The sequence below is a fragment of the Mustela putorius genome, unplaced genomic scaffold, assembly GCF_011764305.1.
Source record: "Mustela putorius furo isolate JIRA1106 unplaced genomic scaffold, ASM1176430v1.1 tig00000196_pilon_pilon_pilon, whole genome shotgun sequence".
Classification (NCBI taxonomy): Eukaryota; Metazoa; Chordata; class Mammalia; order Carnivora; family Mustelidae; genus Mustela; species Mustela putorius.
Genome location: NW_025421310.1, coordinates 13,694,316 through 13,711,420, shown reverse-complemented (window position 1 = coordinate 13,711,420; position 17,105 = coordinate 13,694,316). Strand labels below are relative to the sequence as shown.

General features: G+C 51.5%; 1 protein-coding gene across 1 annotated transcript; it reads right to left on the bottom strand.

Annotated features, from left to right (window-relative positions):
• Nucleotides 1-5,588: 5,588 nt before the first annotated feature.
• Nucleotides 5,589-16,709, bottom strand: PPP1R13L (protein phosphatase 1 regulatory subunit 13 like). The gene is made up of 12 exons (XM_004767598.3): nt 16,554-16,709; nt 16,304-16,446; nt 15,418-15,928; nt 15,230-15,328; nt 15,062-15,153; nt 14,277-14,757; nt 12,849-13,303; nt 10,005-10,136; nt 9,772-9,905; nt 9,485-9,651; nt 7,735-7,934; nt 5,589-6,842 (listed from the first exon to the last, which is right to left on the bottom strand). The coding sequence occupies exons 1-12, from the start codon at nt 16,606-16,608 to the stop codon at nt 6,804-6,806; spliced, it is 2,508 nt and encodes an 835-aa protein (XP_004767655.1). The 5' UTR covers nt 16,609-16,709; the 3' UTR covers nt 5,589-6,803.
• Nucleotides 16,710-17,105: the final 396 nt, after the last annotated feature.

Here is a 17,105-nt window from a genome sequence, read left to right as displayed (position 1 = left end):
CAAAAGTTCTGCCGCCACAAGAATGCTGATGCCTCAAAGAGCTAAAGGGAAGCCTGCATGGTAGAAGGACAGAGTAGAGAGAAAGCAGCTGAAGGGAGAGGCAGGGCCAGGCCAAAAATCCTTAGAGTGGTCTGCAGAACCCTGTCTAACCAGCATACCCCCTCATCATCCCCACACCCACCACCTTACCTCTCTGATCCCCTCCTCTCTGGCTTAGCTCATTTTATTTCAGCCACATGCTGTTTCCAGAACACTCCAGGCACATCCCACCTCAGGGTCTTTGCGTCTGCCTGGAATGCTCTTTCCCCTGACGTCTGCATGGCTTGGCTTTGTCACATCCTTCAGGTCCTTGCTCCAATGTCATCTTCTCAGTGACACCAAATTAAATCCCCACCCCATATACACACACCCACAAACTCATATACTCCTGTAGCTCCCTCCCTTGCTTTTTTTTTCAGAGCCCATCTAACCATCTGACATACTAAATATTTAACTTATTTACTTTAGGAGGTCAGCTCCATAAGGACAGGGATTTTGTCCATTTTACTCCCTCCTACATCTGTGGTCATTGCCACTGTGTTTGGCACACAGTGGGGTTTCAATAAATATTTGTTGAAGGGGTGAATGAGCCATGGGGGGGGTCAGATTTGCATTCTGAACTTGTAAGTCACTTTGGGTGCCTTGTGCACATGAACCAGAAGGACCAAGACTGGCAGGCAGAGCCAGTCTGTGGCTAAGGCTAGGGCAGTGGAGGAAATTACATCATTAAATCCTCATGACAGTCCTATAAATCGCATCCTTTTATTTTCCCCATTTTACAGATGAAAAAGTAGGCTCAGAGAGGCATGGTGAGTTGCCCAAAGCCCATTTTATTCCAGGGTCCATGTGTCTATGTCTGTGTGCATGATAGTTTGTGGAGCTGATCACAGCAGAGAAGAGTGAGGCTCGAATCCTTTGTTTAGTTGGGATTAGAGAATGAGCTTTGTTGATACAACCACAAGGCTTGGCGAGAGAGCCAGAAATCAGGAGGCAGTGGGCTACCCAAGGCTTTGACTTCCTTCATAATTCTCTCTCTCTCTCTCTCTCATTCATTCATTCATTCATTCATCCTGTATTACCTGAGCCCTGTGCACATCCTGAGCTGGGGAGCCAAAGGCACCCAGGGGTCACCAAGACAGCCTCAGCCCTGATGTTCCTTGCAGTATGACGTCCAAGGAGAATAAAATGGGGAGAACCTGCACAACGTGACCTCAGATAGTTGGGAGTAAATCATGGTGTTGCCATCCCACTGTTCGCACTCGCCATGCAGCAGCTAGCCCCACTTTGCTGCTTAGTCCTCTGCTTTCTATTTGTCTCCAGTGGTGTCCTGTGCCTACAGGGCCATCACCCCTATCTTACCCTGCCTCGCAGGTCTCAGAGACATCCCCTCCTCCAGGAAGCCCTCCCTGACCACCCCTCGACTGGGTCAGGCACCTTCTCTAAGATCCCCCATCCCATCCATGCTTACCTTGTTCAAGCGAGTGGGGGAAAGGAGGAAGGACATCTTAAAACCCAGAATATAATAAAATGAAGTTGAGTATGGGCTGATGTGAGTCAGGCATCATAGCAAGCATGCTGCTACTTCCCTGACGTCCTTCCTCACTGTCCCCCTGCTCCCAAGTCACTCCTCCTAGCCACACTTGGCTTCTTGGCTCTTCCACGCGGGCCCCAGACCTGCAGGATCCAGCTCACTGGTACAACAAATTAACCCCAAATGTAATGGTCGAGAACAACAGCATTTATTATCTCACAGTTTCTGTAGGTCAGGACTCTGTGCAGCTGCAGACATCCCTGTTCCCTCTGGGAAACGATCCGATGCTAGGCTCACCAGGTGGTTGCTGGCAAAATTCATTTCCTGGCTGGCTGTTGGCCAGGACCACCTGTAGATCCCTGCCATGTGGGCACCTCTCAAGGCAGCCGGCTTCATCCAATGGAGAAGCAAGAGAAGCCCAAGAGAGACAGACGCAAAGAAGATAGAAGTCACCGTCTTTTCCAATCTGATGTCGGAAGTGACAGCCCGTCACTTTTGCAGTATTCCGTTTCTTAGAACACATCCAAGGGCACGTGGGTGGCTCAGCGGGGTGACTGTCTGACTCTTGGTTTCAACTTGGGTCCTGAGCTCAGGATCTCAGGGTCATGGGATGGAGCTAGGCATGGAGTCTGCTTGAGATTCTCTCTCTGCCCCTCTCCCCACATGTGCTCTTTCTCGAAATAAAATTTTAAAATCTTAAAAAAACAAAACCTACCAAGAATACATCCCTACAGCCAGCCATGGTCAAGGGGAGAGTAACCTTGAGGTTACTCAAGGGCATGAACAGCATGGTCACTGGTCCCTCCATCTGGAAGGCTTTTCCCCTAGATCTCTGTGGCTTCTTCCCTCACCTCCCTCAAGCCTTCTGTAAAGTTCCATTCTTCAGCAAGACCTTTCTGATTGTTCTATTTAAATTGCATCACTCCCTGGGCAGGCTGAATAGTGGACCCCAGAGATCTCCAGGCCCCAATCTCTGGAACATCCCTTTATATGGCAAGAGAGACTTTGCAGGTGTGACAAAGTTAAGGCGCTTGAGATATCCAGGCATGCCTAAGTGTAATCACTGATGCCTTTAAAAGGAGGGAGATCACAGCGAACAGAGACAGAGGCAACGTAACAGGATCAAGATGCTAAACTGTAGTGTCTCAAGACAGAGGAAGGGGGTGGAGCCAAAGAATACAAGGAACACAGCTCTAGAAACTGAAAAAGGTGAGGAAACGGATTCTCCTGCAGAGCCTCGGGGAGCACAGCCCTGCTAACACCTGGATTTCAGCTGGTGAAACTGATTTTGGACTTCTGACCTTCAGAACTGTACAAAAATAAATGTGTTGTTTTAAGCCACTGAGTGTGGAGTCATTTGTTACAACAGCCACAGGAATTGAGTATTTGTCCCAATCAGGGGCAAGAATATATCTGCTTCACCTAACTCGGTTTTTCCCCCAATAGCGAGCAGTATCTGAGATGCTATTTTTGGCTTATTGTTCTATTTATTGTCTGATTCTTCCACTTGAATGGAATGGCTCTAATGCCATGGTCATTTTATAACTGTTTAATTTTAGGGACAATTTCAAATGGGCACAAAAGTTGAGAGAACCGTATGAAGACCCACATCCCCCAAACTTCATTAAATGTCAAACGAGGACTGATCCTGCTTCAGTCACACCCAAACCAGTCAACTATTTTGAAGCAAATCCCAGGCACCCTCTCATTTTATGATAGGTATTTCAGAATGAATCTCTAAAAGTAAAGACTCCATAAAAGCATAACCACTCTATCCTTAGCACACTTCCAACAAAAGTAGTAATCACTGATTAATTTCAAAGGTCCAGACAGGGTTTGAATCCGAGGGCAGGGATTCCCAACTCCTCGTCTACGTCTTCTCTTTTGCTGCCTTATGTGGGCAAAAACAGGATTAAGTTCAAGGATCCTGAGATGGGAAGATCATCCTGGATTATCTTGGTGGGACCCAGAGAAAGGAAAGGAGAAGAAATCAGCACAGAAATTTACAAGAAAATTTCCTGGAAGCTAAGGCTATGAATTGCCAGATAGAAAGGACAGACTTAAGGTCAGAATGATTAATGAATAAAGACTACAGTAAGGCATATGAATGAATTTTCAGAACCAGAGAAAGAGGGAAGATTCTAAAAGCTTCCAGGAAAAAAAGCAAAAAAGCAAAAAAAAAAAAAAAAAAGTTAAGAGGCAGCTGGGTGGCTTGCTTAAGTGTCTGACTCTTGGTATTAGCCCAGGTTGTAAGAGCGAGACCTGCACCAGGTTCCATGCTGGGTATGGAATCTGCTTGAGATTCTCCCTCCCCCTCTGACCCTCCTCCCCAACCCACTATCAGGGGAGGTCTCTCTTAAAAAAAAAAAAAAGAAAAGAAAAGAAAAGAAAAGAAAAAATTCAAATACGAGTTCAAAGGAAAGGAAAGGGAGGATGGATACAAATCTAAGGGGGGGAAAACAGCTTTCCCTTGTTCTCCAAATTTGTATTCCAAGTCACAGTACAAACAGATTTGAATGAAAGAGGAGACACCTATCTCCAAGCTAGAATTTTATACCCAGCCCAAGCTATAAAAAAGTGGGAGGGTAGAATGAAGCTGTATTTAGTTTTTAAGAACCCAAAAATATCAACCTCTTCTTCACCTTTTTGAGAGAACAACTAGAAGATGTGCTCCACCAAATGAAGAGTCAATCAAGTGAGACAAAGATATGGGACCCAGGAAACAGGGCCCAACTCAGGGATGTCCCAGCAGAGCTTAGCACAGGCCTAGAGAGCAGCAAGTTCAGCTGAAAGCAAGAGAGAGAATTTCAGGAGAGAGGGGAAAAAAAAGTCCTGAGTGAACTGATAGGAGTATGGACAATCCCACAGACCATTTGAAAAACGTTAAATATAATTGCATATAAAATTAAGCATGTGACAAAGGTAATCATTAATTCTCAAAAATGTTAAAGTTTATATGAGGAGAAAAATGCTAGTATATTACATGGCTTTGCTGAGAAAACATTTACATATTACATGGTAAAAACTATGATTGATATAAAAATTATGACATGATTTCACTGGAAAAGAGAAAGTGGCATCAGCATGAATGCAAGCCTTCCCCGTAACAGGAAGTCTGGTAGAGAATGTCTAAAATTGGCTATCGAGAAATAGCAGTATCTGCATATTTAGAAACATAGGAGAAAATACTAGAAGAAACAGATAACGCCGTTGAAAGGGGTCTCTAGAGAGCAGAAGGAAGTGGAGAGAGATGGCGCAGAGGACTGCTTTTTTCTCATAAATGTTTTAGTATAGGGTTTTTTTTTTCTTTTTTTTTCAGTAGTCTCTACACCCAAAGTAGGAATCAAACTCATGACCCCACTTTTGACTGAGCCAGCCTGGTGCCCTGGTACTATTTGGTTTTTAAGGTATATTCACAGGGGCACCTGGGTGGCTCAGTTGGTAAAGCATCTGCCTTTGGCTCTGGTCCTGATTCAGGGTCCTAGGATGGAGTCCTGCGGTGGACTCCCTGCTCAGCGGGAAGTCTGCCTCTCCCTCTCCCACTCCCTCTGCTCCTTCTGTCTCTCTCACTCACTCTCTGTCTCAAATGAATGAACTAAATCTTTAAAAATAATAATAAAATAAAATATATTCATGAAAACTAATCAACAGTGATAGAAATCACAACTGTGGTTGACTGGGAAGAGGCTTCCATATACTGGAAATGTTGTGTTTCAGCTCTACCCAGTAGAACTTTCTGAGATGATGAAAATGTTCTCTATCTGCACTGCCCCAAATGGTAGCCACTGGCCACACATGGCAACTGAACACTAGAAAAGTGACTGAGAGGGGCACCTGGGTGGCTCAGTGGGTTGGGCCTCTGCCTTTGGCCCGGGTCATGATCCCGGAGTCCTGGGATCCAGCCCTGAGTTGGGGAGCCTGATTTCCTTCCTCTCTCTCTGCCTGCCTCTCTGCCTACTTATGATCTCTGTCTGTCAAATAAACAAAATCTTAAAAAAAAAAAAAAAAGAAAAGTGACTAAGAAATGATCCTGAATTTTTATTTAATTTTAATTAATTGAAATTAAACAGCCACGTGAGGTTGGTGGCTATATGTACTGGACATCTCAGACAACAACAATGCTGTTGCCTTAGGATTTGTCAAGAAATACACAGAGGAGACATATGCCTGTGCTTTACCCAAAATCAGTTTACACAGTAAAGAAGTGAGGCAGGAGCAAGGAAAGTCCCTCTTCAGGGTCATACCCTCAACAAGGCCACATGGATTACGGGAAGATAAAGCCCTGTCGAAGATGGTCTCCCAAACCATAATTTCAACACACTCAAGGGAACAATCCACCATGAGCGAGAACCAGCAGACACAGCAGATGATGGAAGTAGATGGCTCCATACTTCAGATGGTAGAATTATCATACATATACTATAAAATAAGCTTAAAATGTTTAAAGACATAAAGAATCCAAAATATGAAAAAAGATTGAGACACTACAAAAAAAAAAAACAAAACACACCAAAAATCCTCCCTCTCCCTCGCCAAAAAAACCCACAAAAAAACATATGTGTTTGGACGAGGAAGGACTAGATTTTCAGGACAGAAATCCCTTAGAAAGGGGCTTCCTTAAAACTGGTTTGTCAAACATGGTAAGGGTGATGAGCACTTATTAGGTCAGAAGGAGATCTAAAGAGAGGGAAGTCCATTTCTGTGCAAACTACCTTTATTTATAAGGAAAAATGTCCCTATTTGGTTATAAAACCGGCACTGAGTGAAGGCACTTGAGTGGGGAGAGCTGGGGACCAATGTGTCTCGCCCAGCCCTGGAGAGATGAGGGCAGAGGTGACTCCCGGGGAAATCCGGTGGAAGTGACACACCTAGGCTCTCCTAGGATGATATGTTGGCTTGTTTGGAGGGGGTGGGAGGCGTTGGCAGCAGGAGCGAGAAGCACTTTGGACAGGATCTGATTTGGCAAATGGAGGAGGCTGGGGGAGGAGGGGAAGTCTCTTGCTTCCGATGGTTCCCAGCCCCAAGGTGATCTCCCGAGGCTAAGGCAGCTTCTAAACTTAAGGCTGAGGTTCTCCTTCTCCCCTGGGCTTCCGGGGAAGCAGAGAGCTGGAGGTGAAGACCCCACCCCTGTAGGGCTTGGGGCCCAAGGAGATGCAGCAGTTACTGAGGAGAGGTCTGGGGCAAAGGCAGGGCTGCCGGCTCCTGCCTCCCTTGGCAATGACCTTCTGTGCAGCTAGACCTTATTCCTCTGAGTCTTCACCCTGGGGAAGAGCTGAGGGAAGGCAGAATCTTTAGACACCAGGAATTCTCCCTCCTTCCAACTACCCCAAAATTTAATGGAGTCACTTAATCCATCCCCAAACAGATGGGCTGTCTCCATCTTCCCCTCCCTTCCTAACGGACTCCTTCCCCTTGGGGATTTGCTCCAGAATCCCCAAGGCCCCTGTCACCACCAAGCACCAGATGGAGCCTAGAGTTGATGAAATGTAATTTTCTGAGGCTTCCATTCTGCCATGAAACGAACACCTGTCTCTCCCTACCACAGTGGCTCTCTCCTTCAGACCTACCTCCACCCATCCCCAAATTACAAAAATTTTCTCTCCTAGGAATATAATGGGATCTTCTGGTCTCTTCCCTTAACCTAGTACAATCTCCCTCAATTCTCCCATCCTTTTAATAATGGAATCTTCCTCTCCCTCCTCCTTGCAGTGTAACAAAAGCTTCCCCCCCACTACACCAGTAATAAACAATTATTTTAACTTCCCCTCCTGTGCACCTAAAATGGGATTCTTCATGGCTTCCCTTGGCTAAAATACATTCTTCCTTGCCTCCCCAGTAATAAAATTAAGGATAATTAAAAAAAAAAAATTGCACATGAACCAAATAACTAGTCAGGCAGTGAGTTCCCCACAAAGTATCACAGGGAAGGGGCACTTTCTCTCCCAACTATAAGGGGCGCTGTCCCTCACCTCCCTTGCGTTATTATAATTGGTTTTCCTCATTCCCCACGGACCCGGAATAGATTCTTCTGACCTACCTCGCCCCTTGTATAATGGACTGTCCCTCTTGCTCATTTTTTCCCCCAGAATTACCCTTTTCCCCAAATAGCCCCAGGATTCGGATACAATATCTCTTCTTTGTAGAAGAGATTTTTTTTTCCTCACCCCAAAGTAGTTACGAGGTACGTAGCCCTCCTGCCCATGCAGCGCAGCCCACCACCAGTCGGTCTCCTCGGGTCCGTCCCTCCGCAGCACGGTGACCGACTCGCCCTCGCGGAAGGACAGCTCGTCTCCGAACTCTGCGCTGTAGTCCCAGAGGGCGTACACCGCTCCGTTGTGCATCAGGCCCATGCTCTGCTCCACATCTGAAACACGAACCCGCAGGGGCTGTGAGCACCTGGTGGGGATGGAGGGCTGGAGGCGTCAGAACACTCAGGGACACAAGACACGCTGAGGACAGGGACGGGCCCTGGGATGTGGCACCCCCCAACACACACATGCACAGCAAAGTCGGGTACCCCGTCTGGAGAGGGGCGCCTAAGCTGGAGTCAGCTGCCTGGAACTGGCAGTCTCTGACATTCGAGGGGATCAGGGTGCATCAAACTGGGGCCTCCAAGCCCCGAGGCAGGGTCAACGGTCCCCATCCCCTCTTGGACATCGTCAAGTCCCTGTGTCACTCCCAGAGGTGCGGTTGATGTATACCGCCCCCACCCCAACTGTACAGTTTCCATAATCTCAACGCCCCCTTGGATGGTTCAGCCCTTCCCCGCCTCGCACTAAGTGGTCCCACCTCCCCCTTCCCAGATGGTGAGTCCACACTGCTTTCCCCCTCCCCAAGTGGCAAAATCTCCAGAGTATGCAATAACGTCTCCAGAGGGTACAGCCCACCCTCTTCCCGGCCCTGTTAAGTGGTAAAATTTCCATCAAGAATTTAGCCCCCCCTTCCAAATGGTATAGTCCACGCTGCTCCCTCTTTCTAGTGGTTCAGTCCACTGGGTTCGGGTTCTGTCTCCCTTCCCTGCCAGGTCTTGTGTCCAATCTCTACTTGACCCTCATAGTACTCTCCACGTCCGAGACAGGCAAAACAGTCCAAGCGCCCCATCTCATAGGCTCCACCTCCTTGTACCATCGTGTAAGGGCGAATGCCCCACCCCGAAGCTTAGTCTATTTCATGCCCCCGGGGTGCAGTCCCCGGCTACCCGGGCTCACCCACAAGCCCCAAGGCTCTCATCCAGTTTCTGCCATTAGGTGGCTCACCTCTCAAAAACACTGTCCCACCCCCAGATCCTAGAGCCTGACTTCCTTCAGCTCTGAGATGTTCCTAATCCCGCCCTATGATACAATCTGCCCGCCCACGTCAGGTGTGTAATAGGGATGCTCTACACACTCCCTTGACCCAAGCTACCTACCTCCTCCTATCACCTGCTTGGGTGATCTGCCCTTCCCCACTAAGGGAAGCGTCACCTGTCAACGGTGTGGCCCTGTGTCTCCCACAGGTAGGTAGCACAGCCCACCTGCCCAGCCCTATGCCAGGTAAATGGTATTGTTGGAATGTCCAACCCCCTCATGTCCTCAGGTGAGAAAGCAGGTGAACAGTGCAATCTCCAAGACCCCCCTTCTTTCCATAGGTGTCTAGTTTGCATGGCACAGTGCCCACGTCCCCCAGCCCGTGAGGCTGGCAGTCTGCTCACCCCACACACCCTGTGCGCACCTGCCAGGTGGGAGGACCAATCCAGCTCTCCCGCAGGTGGCCCATCCCACCACCCTTCCTTTGTGATCCTGCTACCTGGCTGGTACAGTCCCCACATCTTCTCTCCCACGACCAGCAATCTTGCCCCTTCCCCCTCCGCAGTGACCAGCTGGGTTGCCTGGGTCCCCACCACCTCCTTCCCTCCTCCAGAGGCAAGCCTCGCACCTGCCAGGTAAGTGGCGCAGTCAGCGTAACCCTCGCGGTAGGGGTCGCACTTCTCGATGGCGGTGGCTCCGTCACTGAGCGTGGTGGCGAAGATGGCTGCGCCGTGCTGCACCAGCGCTGTGCAGATGGCCGTGTCGTTGCACGATGCTGCGCAGTGTAATGGTGTCCTAGGCGTGGAGGCGTGCGTGAGCCGCCGCGCATTTGCCCGCGTGTGCCCGGGCCAGCAGCGTGGTCCCGCCCCGCACCCACGCAGCGCCCGCCCCATAAGAGTCAGGGTCAGGGCTCACCAGCCGTGGCTGTCTGGGGAGTTGACGTTGGCACCGGCCGCGATGAGGAAGTCCACGATGGGGTAGTTGGCGCCGCAGATGGCGTTGTGCAGGGCGGTGATGCCCTCCTCATTGGGCTGGCTCGGGTCATTCATCTGGGCGGGCGGGGGACACAGAGGCGGAGGCTCAGTCCCCAGTACCATCCCCCGAACACTGCTTCCACCCCGCCTCCCTTGCGCTCGGGCAGCACTCACCTCCTTCACCGCCTGCTGCACCACGTCCAGCTCCCCGGTCAGCGCTGCGTCCAGCAGGAGCACAAGCGGGTTGAGGCGCGCGCGGCGAACCTTGCGGGGGGAGCCGGCCTTCCGCAGCACCGAGCGCATCTCCTGGGGAAACGGGTAGGGGCGGTGGCTCTGGTGACTTGGGGGGGGATTATTAATATACCCATTACTTGGGAAAACAGAGGTTCAGGAACCCGGCAGCAGCCGCCCCAGGTCATCCAACTAGACGGAGATGGGGCTGGGACTGGAAGGCGGGGAGGTACAGAGCCCACCCGCCATGGGGAAAGGGATGCCTTAGTTCTATAGCCTTTGATTCCCTACAATAGTCAGGGAATCTGGATCTTGGCCCCTGAGACCCGAAAGGAAGCTGGCAGACCACCAAGTTGATGACTGTAGAAACCAGGTAGGTTTTCAACCTGTCCTCAGTCTTAGTGCTTTTATAAAAGATAAATGCTATGAAACCCACATAACAAACTGTTGTCCAGTGTAATTCCAGATGTTCGGAATGAAAATATTTAGCCTCAGGGCGCCTGGGTGGCTCAGTGGGTTAAGCCTCTGCCTTCGGCTCAGGTCATGATCCCAGGGTGCTGGGATCGAGCCCCACATTGGGCTCTCTGCTCAGCGGGGAGCCTGCTTCCTCCTCTCTCTCTGCCTGCCTCTCTGCCTACTTGTGATCTCTCTCTCTGTCCAATAAATAAATAAAATCTTTTAAAGAAATATTTAGCCTCTTATTCCTTGTGCTTTCTTATTTTTGATGTCCACAGGCCCTCCTACAAGGTTCATTTATTGGGAGCATGTAGCATTTTGTGATTCTGGTCTTTGATGTCGATGATTTCAAGATCCCGGAATTTGGAGATCCCAAGAGCCACGGATTTCAAAATTCTCTGAAGTTCAGCTGTTTCAAATGTTGTAAGTCCAGGAATGCTAACTTACACCATGTCCGACTGCTGAAGACCCAAGTTGTTGCATTCCCAAGATTCTATGGGAACTTTAATATTTTATGGTTAAAATTTCCTTCCAACAGATTGGAAGGAGATACTTAGAATGTTAATCACAGTTCTGAGTGCTGTGATTTTTGGCCTCTTTATTCTTTTTTTCTATTTCCTCCTACTTACTACGGTGTTTGTGTATTTACTTTTCTAGTGGAAAATGTTCCTTTACAATATAATTCTGGGGGTACACAGCTGGCTCGGTTGGTATAGCTGAGATTTTTGATCTTTGGGCTGTGACTTCAAGCCCCATGATGGGTGTAGAGATATCTTTTGAAAAATACTCTTTGGGGATGCCTGGGTGGCTCAGTTGGTCAAGTGTCTGCCTTCGGCTCAGGTCATGATCTCAGCCTGAGCCTTTGGCTCAGGTCCTGGGATCGAGTCCTACATAAGGCTCCCTGCTCAGCAGGGAGTTTGCTTCTCCTTCTCCCTCTGCTCCCCATACTCTATCGCAAATAAATAAAGTTTTTTGAAAAATACTCTTTTAAAAATAATAAAATAAAACAGAATTCTGTATTTCAACATATTAGTGCACTAATCTGTGATTTCCTGACTCAAATGAGAAGAGCCTTTAATTTTCAGTTTGGTGACTTCACGAATCAGTTAATAACCAGGGCCAGTGTTACTGAATTCTAATTTCTAAGATCCTGTTATTTGAAACTTCGGCACTCTAGGATTCTGAAGGTTCACTGTTCTGAGACTGAGAACAGGATTTAATTCTTGAATTCTGTGAATTTTCGAGTTTCTTTATGACTAGGACTTTGTGATCCCATAAGGTGTTTTCATTCTTCCATTCTTGATCTCAAGATCCTGGATCTCAACCTTTTCTGGCTTGGGAATAGGCATTTTGGGGTGTCAACCGAGCCCCTGCTTCTTTTCTCGGAATTGCTCCCCTCACTCTGTCCATCCACACTGAGAGAACAGGACTGTTCCATACACGCCACCCACACCCCGGCCAACATGCAGGGACTGGAGCAAGTTTTGAAGGCCACCATCCCCTGGTCAAATGCTAACAATAAGAATAGTGATTAACAGTTAAGAGCCAGGCACTATTCTAAGCGCTATATTCATATATTTAATGCTCCAAGCAACTCTATGGTTTCTCTTATCCCCATTTTACAGATGAAGACACTGAGGCCCAGAGAGGCTAAGCATCTTGCACAAGGTTGCACAGCTGATAAGCGGCATGGAGCCGGGATTTGAACCGGGCAGCCTAGCTCTGCAGTTGATGCCCTTAATCACCACACCCACAGCCTCGGATACCGGGGACTTAATCTCGCAATTCTGAATGAAAGCGCCTCTGAGAAGCATCAGAGGACACCATGCACCGGAAGTGAGAGGCCGTTCTGAGCCGCCATTTCTAGCCATGGCACAGGCGTGCTGAGGTCTGAGAGGAGAGGTCAATTCCCAGAGAAGGCAGACACGAGAGATCATGCAGCATGGTGACTACCTTGCTTCAGGCAGGCTTTTCAGGTCCTGGAATAAACCCACTGACACACTCATTTCCAGGTGGTAAGATTCCAAGATTCCTGAAGAGATGCCCCTGGGGTGGCGGTGTTGGGGGGGGAAGCAGGTGATTGGAGAGGAGCAGAGAAAGTCTCTGGGTGGCCGAGACTTGTGAATGCCTCTCCCAAGACATTCTCCCTGTCTTCAGAACACAAGTGACTCCTAGATTAAAGACTAAATTTCCCGGCCTCCCTTGCAGCCGCTGGGTCCCTGGCCCATTGGAAGAGGCAGATGTGAGGCATGCCATTTCCAGGTTCTGTCCTAAAAGGGAAGGGGCACGTCCAGGTGCTAATAGATCCCCGTGTCCTCCTGTATTACTTACCATGCTCTGCAGCTGCTCTGGTGGGCTGACCTGAGGCAGGGCCGGGGGTGGGATGGGCGCTGGTGGGGCAGGAGCAGGGGGCCCTGCCCTCGCTTCGGATCCCTCACTGATGGAGGACAGTTCGGGTTCAGGACCCCCAGGCCCGCCATGCCGATGGAAGAGGCGGCTGATGAGCTGCTGGTACTGCTTCTTGTGGGTGGGGGGCAGGGCTACAGCGGGGCTCTGCTCCATGGAGCCCCTGCGTTTGAGGGGGCGCGGTATCTCTGCCAGCACCCGTGCCACCTCCTCCAGCTCCGGCACTGACTGCGCCTCAGGGGGCAGGGCTGGCTGCAGCCTCGTGGGGCTGAGGGGCCGAGTTACAGCGCCTTCATCTGCATCACCGCCCTCCAGCACTGGTGCCAGCAGCCCCTCCAGCTCGGGCTCGGGCTCCAGCTCCGGGGGAGGTTTGGGGGGGCCTAGAGGGAACAAGAAGCCCATCAGTGAATGGGTGTCTGGGAGAATCCCATGACTCCCCTCTCCAAGTCCACAACTTCCAGGACCCGCAGCCAGCATCCGATTTGCTGTGTGACCTCAGGGCAGTTCCTTGATCTCTCTGGGCTACATACCATGGGCTGTGAATAATATATGATTGTGTGCTTGTCTTACTGAATTCTCACCACGACCTTGTGAGGTAGAACCTGCTATCATTTCCTTATTACAGGGAGGGAAGCTGAGCATCACGGAGCGCAAGTCAATTGCCCAAAGCCACTTAGCTGCAACTGGTCCCTCTGACTTCGGAATCTTGTGCTAATACCATCACCATGGCCTTGACTTGCTGAGATCCTAAGAACTTCCTCACCTACCCTTTGAGGCAGAATACTCATTCTGGGACTAGAATCCTGGTGCCTGATAATGTCCTTCACAATTCGCAGATGACAAAGCAGAAGTTCAGACAGGTTAGCTAGTTTATCCTGACTCATATAGCAAGTCAGCAGGGGAGAGGGGCTCAAAACCCATTTGACTTTAACTCTAGGCCCTGGGCTGGTCTCACAGACACAAACATATTAATGATTATTATAACTAATATAATAGCTATTGAAATCTTCCCACATCAGGCTCTATTTTAATGACTTTGTATAGATTAAATAATCTAATACCATAATAAGATGGGCTCTATCACCTTCTACACTCAAAGAAACTGAGGTCCAGAGAGATTAAGTGACTTAACACAGCACGGAGCCAGGCAGTCTAATTCCCAGGGTCCATGCTTAACCACGGTGCTCCCTCTAGCTCCTGAACGAATTCCCAACCTCCTCCTCTAGCCTCACTCTGTGCGGGGACAGTGTCTGGAAATGGGTGTCTGGCTGTGATGGCTCCCTAAGCTGTTCTGGTCCCCAGCCATTTGTCCTCCCTTTAACCAGCCTTCTGGGTCCCCCACTGCTGACTCACCTTCGCTCACAGAGGGCCAAGTCTGTTGGGGAGGTTGCGGGGCTGGGACAGGGGGTTGAGGCTGGGGTTGGGGTTGGGGCTGGGGAGGGGGTGGAGGCTGGGGCTGAGGCGGTGGCTGGGGCTGAGGAGGTGCCTGGGGCTGAGGGGGTGCCTGGGGCTGTGGAGGCAGCTTAGGTGGGGGTGCTCGGGAGAAGATGGGGGAACCAGGGAGCATGGCCCTGCTGGCCCCATGCTCCCAGAAGGCATTCTGCAGCCTGAATATCATGCTGAGAGGGATGGGGCGCTGGCGTGGGGCTCCGCGGGGCTGGGGGCTGGAAGGGGGCATGGGGATGCGGCTGACAGGCTGCCAGCTGCGGGGCAAAGTGCCTGACGGCGCCGGGGAGCCCAGCGATCTGCGGTAGCTGCCCACATCAGAACGCCGGTCGTTGGCCAGAGGGGAGACCTTGTAATTGCGGGGCAGAGTGGCGCTGGTGAGGTTGTCCTGGGGAGAAGGAGAGAAGGAGGAAAGAAGGGGCTAGGTTGGGAAGAAGTTAGGGGGAGGGAATGATAAAGGAGGAGGGGGAAGGAGGTAAGGACAAAAGGTCAAGAAGGGAGAGAAGGTGAGGGACGCCAGAGGGAGTGAGGGAAAGGGGATTTAGGGATGGGGGGATGGAAATCCAGGATAAAGAAGGAAGAGCCTGGGGTGGAGGGCAGGGAGACTGGGGGTGCAGCCGGGAATGGGAGGTAGTCCTGACTGCACTTCCGGCCCCTGCCCCCCAGCCCCGCCCTCCGCAGGCCCCCCTCACCTTGCTGGTGGCCCCCAGCCCATCCAGGCTGCTCTCTCTCCAGGGTAACAGCTGCAGGCCAGGCGAAGCGGGCCGTGAGAAGATGTCCAAGCCTGCAAGGCGCGAATCATTAGGGTCTGGGGGCTGCCTCTCCGGGCTCCCCGCCTCCTCTGGTCTCCCACCACTCACGTTCATAGCTGGCGGTCTGCGAAGACTTCTTCTCATACGCCACGTCTAGGTCAGACTCATTCCAGGCTTTGGGGGGCCGCCGGCGCAGCGTTAAGTCGTCTAGGGAGAGGTGGCGGATCGGGATATACCAGGAGGCCGGTCCCATGCCAGCATCCCTCTCACCCCACAAACGAGGCCCGCTCGTTCACCTTGAGCGCGCAGAGGTGGAGCGAAAGCGCTACCGCCCGCGCCCAGTAGGGGGCTCCCAAAGGCCACGGACGCATCGTAGGCTGAGGTCTGGGGGCGTGGCGAGGGCCCGCGCTCCGGGAAAAAGGCCTGGGGTCCCTCCGCCAGGGGGCTGCCCCGCGGGGAACCTGCGCGGCCCAGGAAGTCAAAGGGCGTAGGGGGGCCCTGCTGCCGGAGCGGGCCGGATCCCGGCCGCGGGGAGGGCGCACGGCCGAGGGAGCTGCCTGTGCCATCGAAGGCGCGGGGCCGGGGCGAGGGCGCTCGGTCCAGGGTGCCGTAGGCATCTGGCTGCAGGTAGAGCGGGGTGCGCGGTGATGAGGGCCGGCCTTTAGGGGACAGCGGGCTGTAGGGGTGCAGAGCCGGGGCACTCTCGGAGCGTCCGAATGGGGTGTCTGCACCGTCGGTGGCCGCCTTCCGGGGAGACCCGCGGCTGCTGAAGGACTCGGGGACCGGGCTGGAGCTGTACCGGGATGGCTGTGCGGAAGCCAGGACATTGAGGGGCCAAAGGAGATATTAATGTAGGGGTTAGTAGGAGACCAAAAGAAGTCATCGGAAATTAACCTAGGTGAGTTGGAGCAGGGCTGGAGAGTGAGGCACAGGGAGTCCTGGCGAGAGGTACTGGCGAGACAGCCCTGAAATAAGGACTGAGGCTAGCCCACATGGTGCCCTTCTGCCTCTAAGAAAAAGACGCTTTTCCCCGAGGGTCCTGTTAGAAGTCCATTCATACTGGTCCCCTTTTACAAGTGCCCTCAAATAGCCCACAGCCTGTACAACCCGATGGGACAGAACCTTAGGCAGAAAAAGGCTGGCTTTGGGGGCCAAGGTGGAGACCGAGGCGAGTAGGCTCACCCTAGGCGGGGCTCCAGCCTGCGAGCCGGGAGGCGTGGGTGAGTCTGACCACAGAGACTCCAGCTGTTTGGTGAGCTCGTCCACCTTGGCCGCCGCCGTGTCCAGCTCCATCTGCTTCAGGTCCATGTGCTTCATGGCCAGAGCTGGGCAGGTGGGAGTAGCGGTCAGGACCCGGACCTCTCCGGGCAGCGCCCCGCCTCTACCCTTGAGGGCCCCTTCGGGGCAAGCCCCGCCCCCTACCCCAGCTCACACTGGAAGTTCAGGTCCAGAAGGTCCCTCGTGCTCTGGAATGCCTCGCTGTCCATGGTGCCGGCCAAACCGGGGCGCCTGCCGAGGTGTGTGTGTTGGGGGGAGGGGCGGGGGAAGGGAAGCCTTCTCAGATCCCGCCCGCAGGGAACCAGGGGTCCTAGAAAAGCCAGACAGAGCCTTTACGCTCCTAGGTCCTTCCACTGGAACCGCTATGCCCAGCCACTTCCCTGGCTGGGAAATGCCAACTCCTTCAAATTCCCGGATGGCTCTTGACAATTCCCTCTCTTTTACGTAGCTCCTTGTTCAACTTTCTAGGTCACTCCTAATAAGACTTGAATGACTCCTTCAACAATTAGCCACTCATTATCTACTGTGCGCCAGGCATGTGAGGGAACAAAGAATGCAAAAGTAACCATCAATTACCGAGTGCCTGCTAGGACTGGAAGACACAACACTAGATGCCAGGGATATATATATATATTTTATGCTAGGGATCTTTTTATTTTTATTTTTTTAAAGATTTTTATTTACTCGAGAGAGAAAGCTCGAGCGC

What these genes read in the sequence shown, in the direction of transcription:
- PPP1R13L (XM_004767598.3), bottom strand. Translation starts at nt 16,608, where the DNA reads ATGGACAGCGAGGCATTCCAGAGCACGAGGGACCTTCTGGACCTGAAC. An exon ending in TCCACCTCTGCGCGCTCAAG is followed by an intron (nt 15,329 to 15,417) that starts GTGAACGAGCGG and finishes ACCTCTCCCTAG; the next exon opens with ACGACTTAACGCTGCGCCGG. An exon ending in CTGCGCCACTTACCTGGCAG is followed by an intron (nt 7,935 to 9,484) that starts GTGCGAGGCTTG and finishes TTCGTGTTTCAG; the next exon opens with ATGTGGAGCAGAGCATGGGC.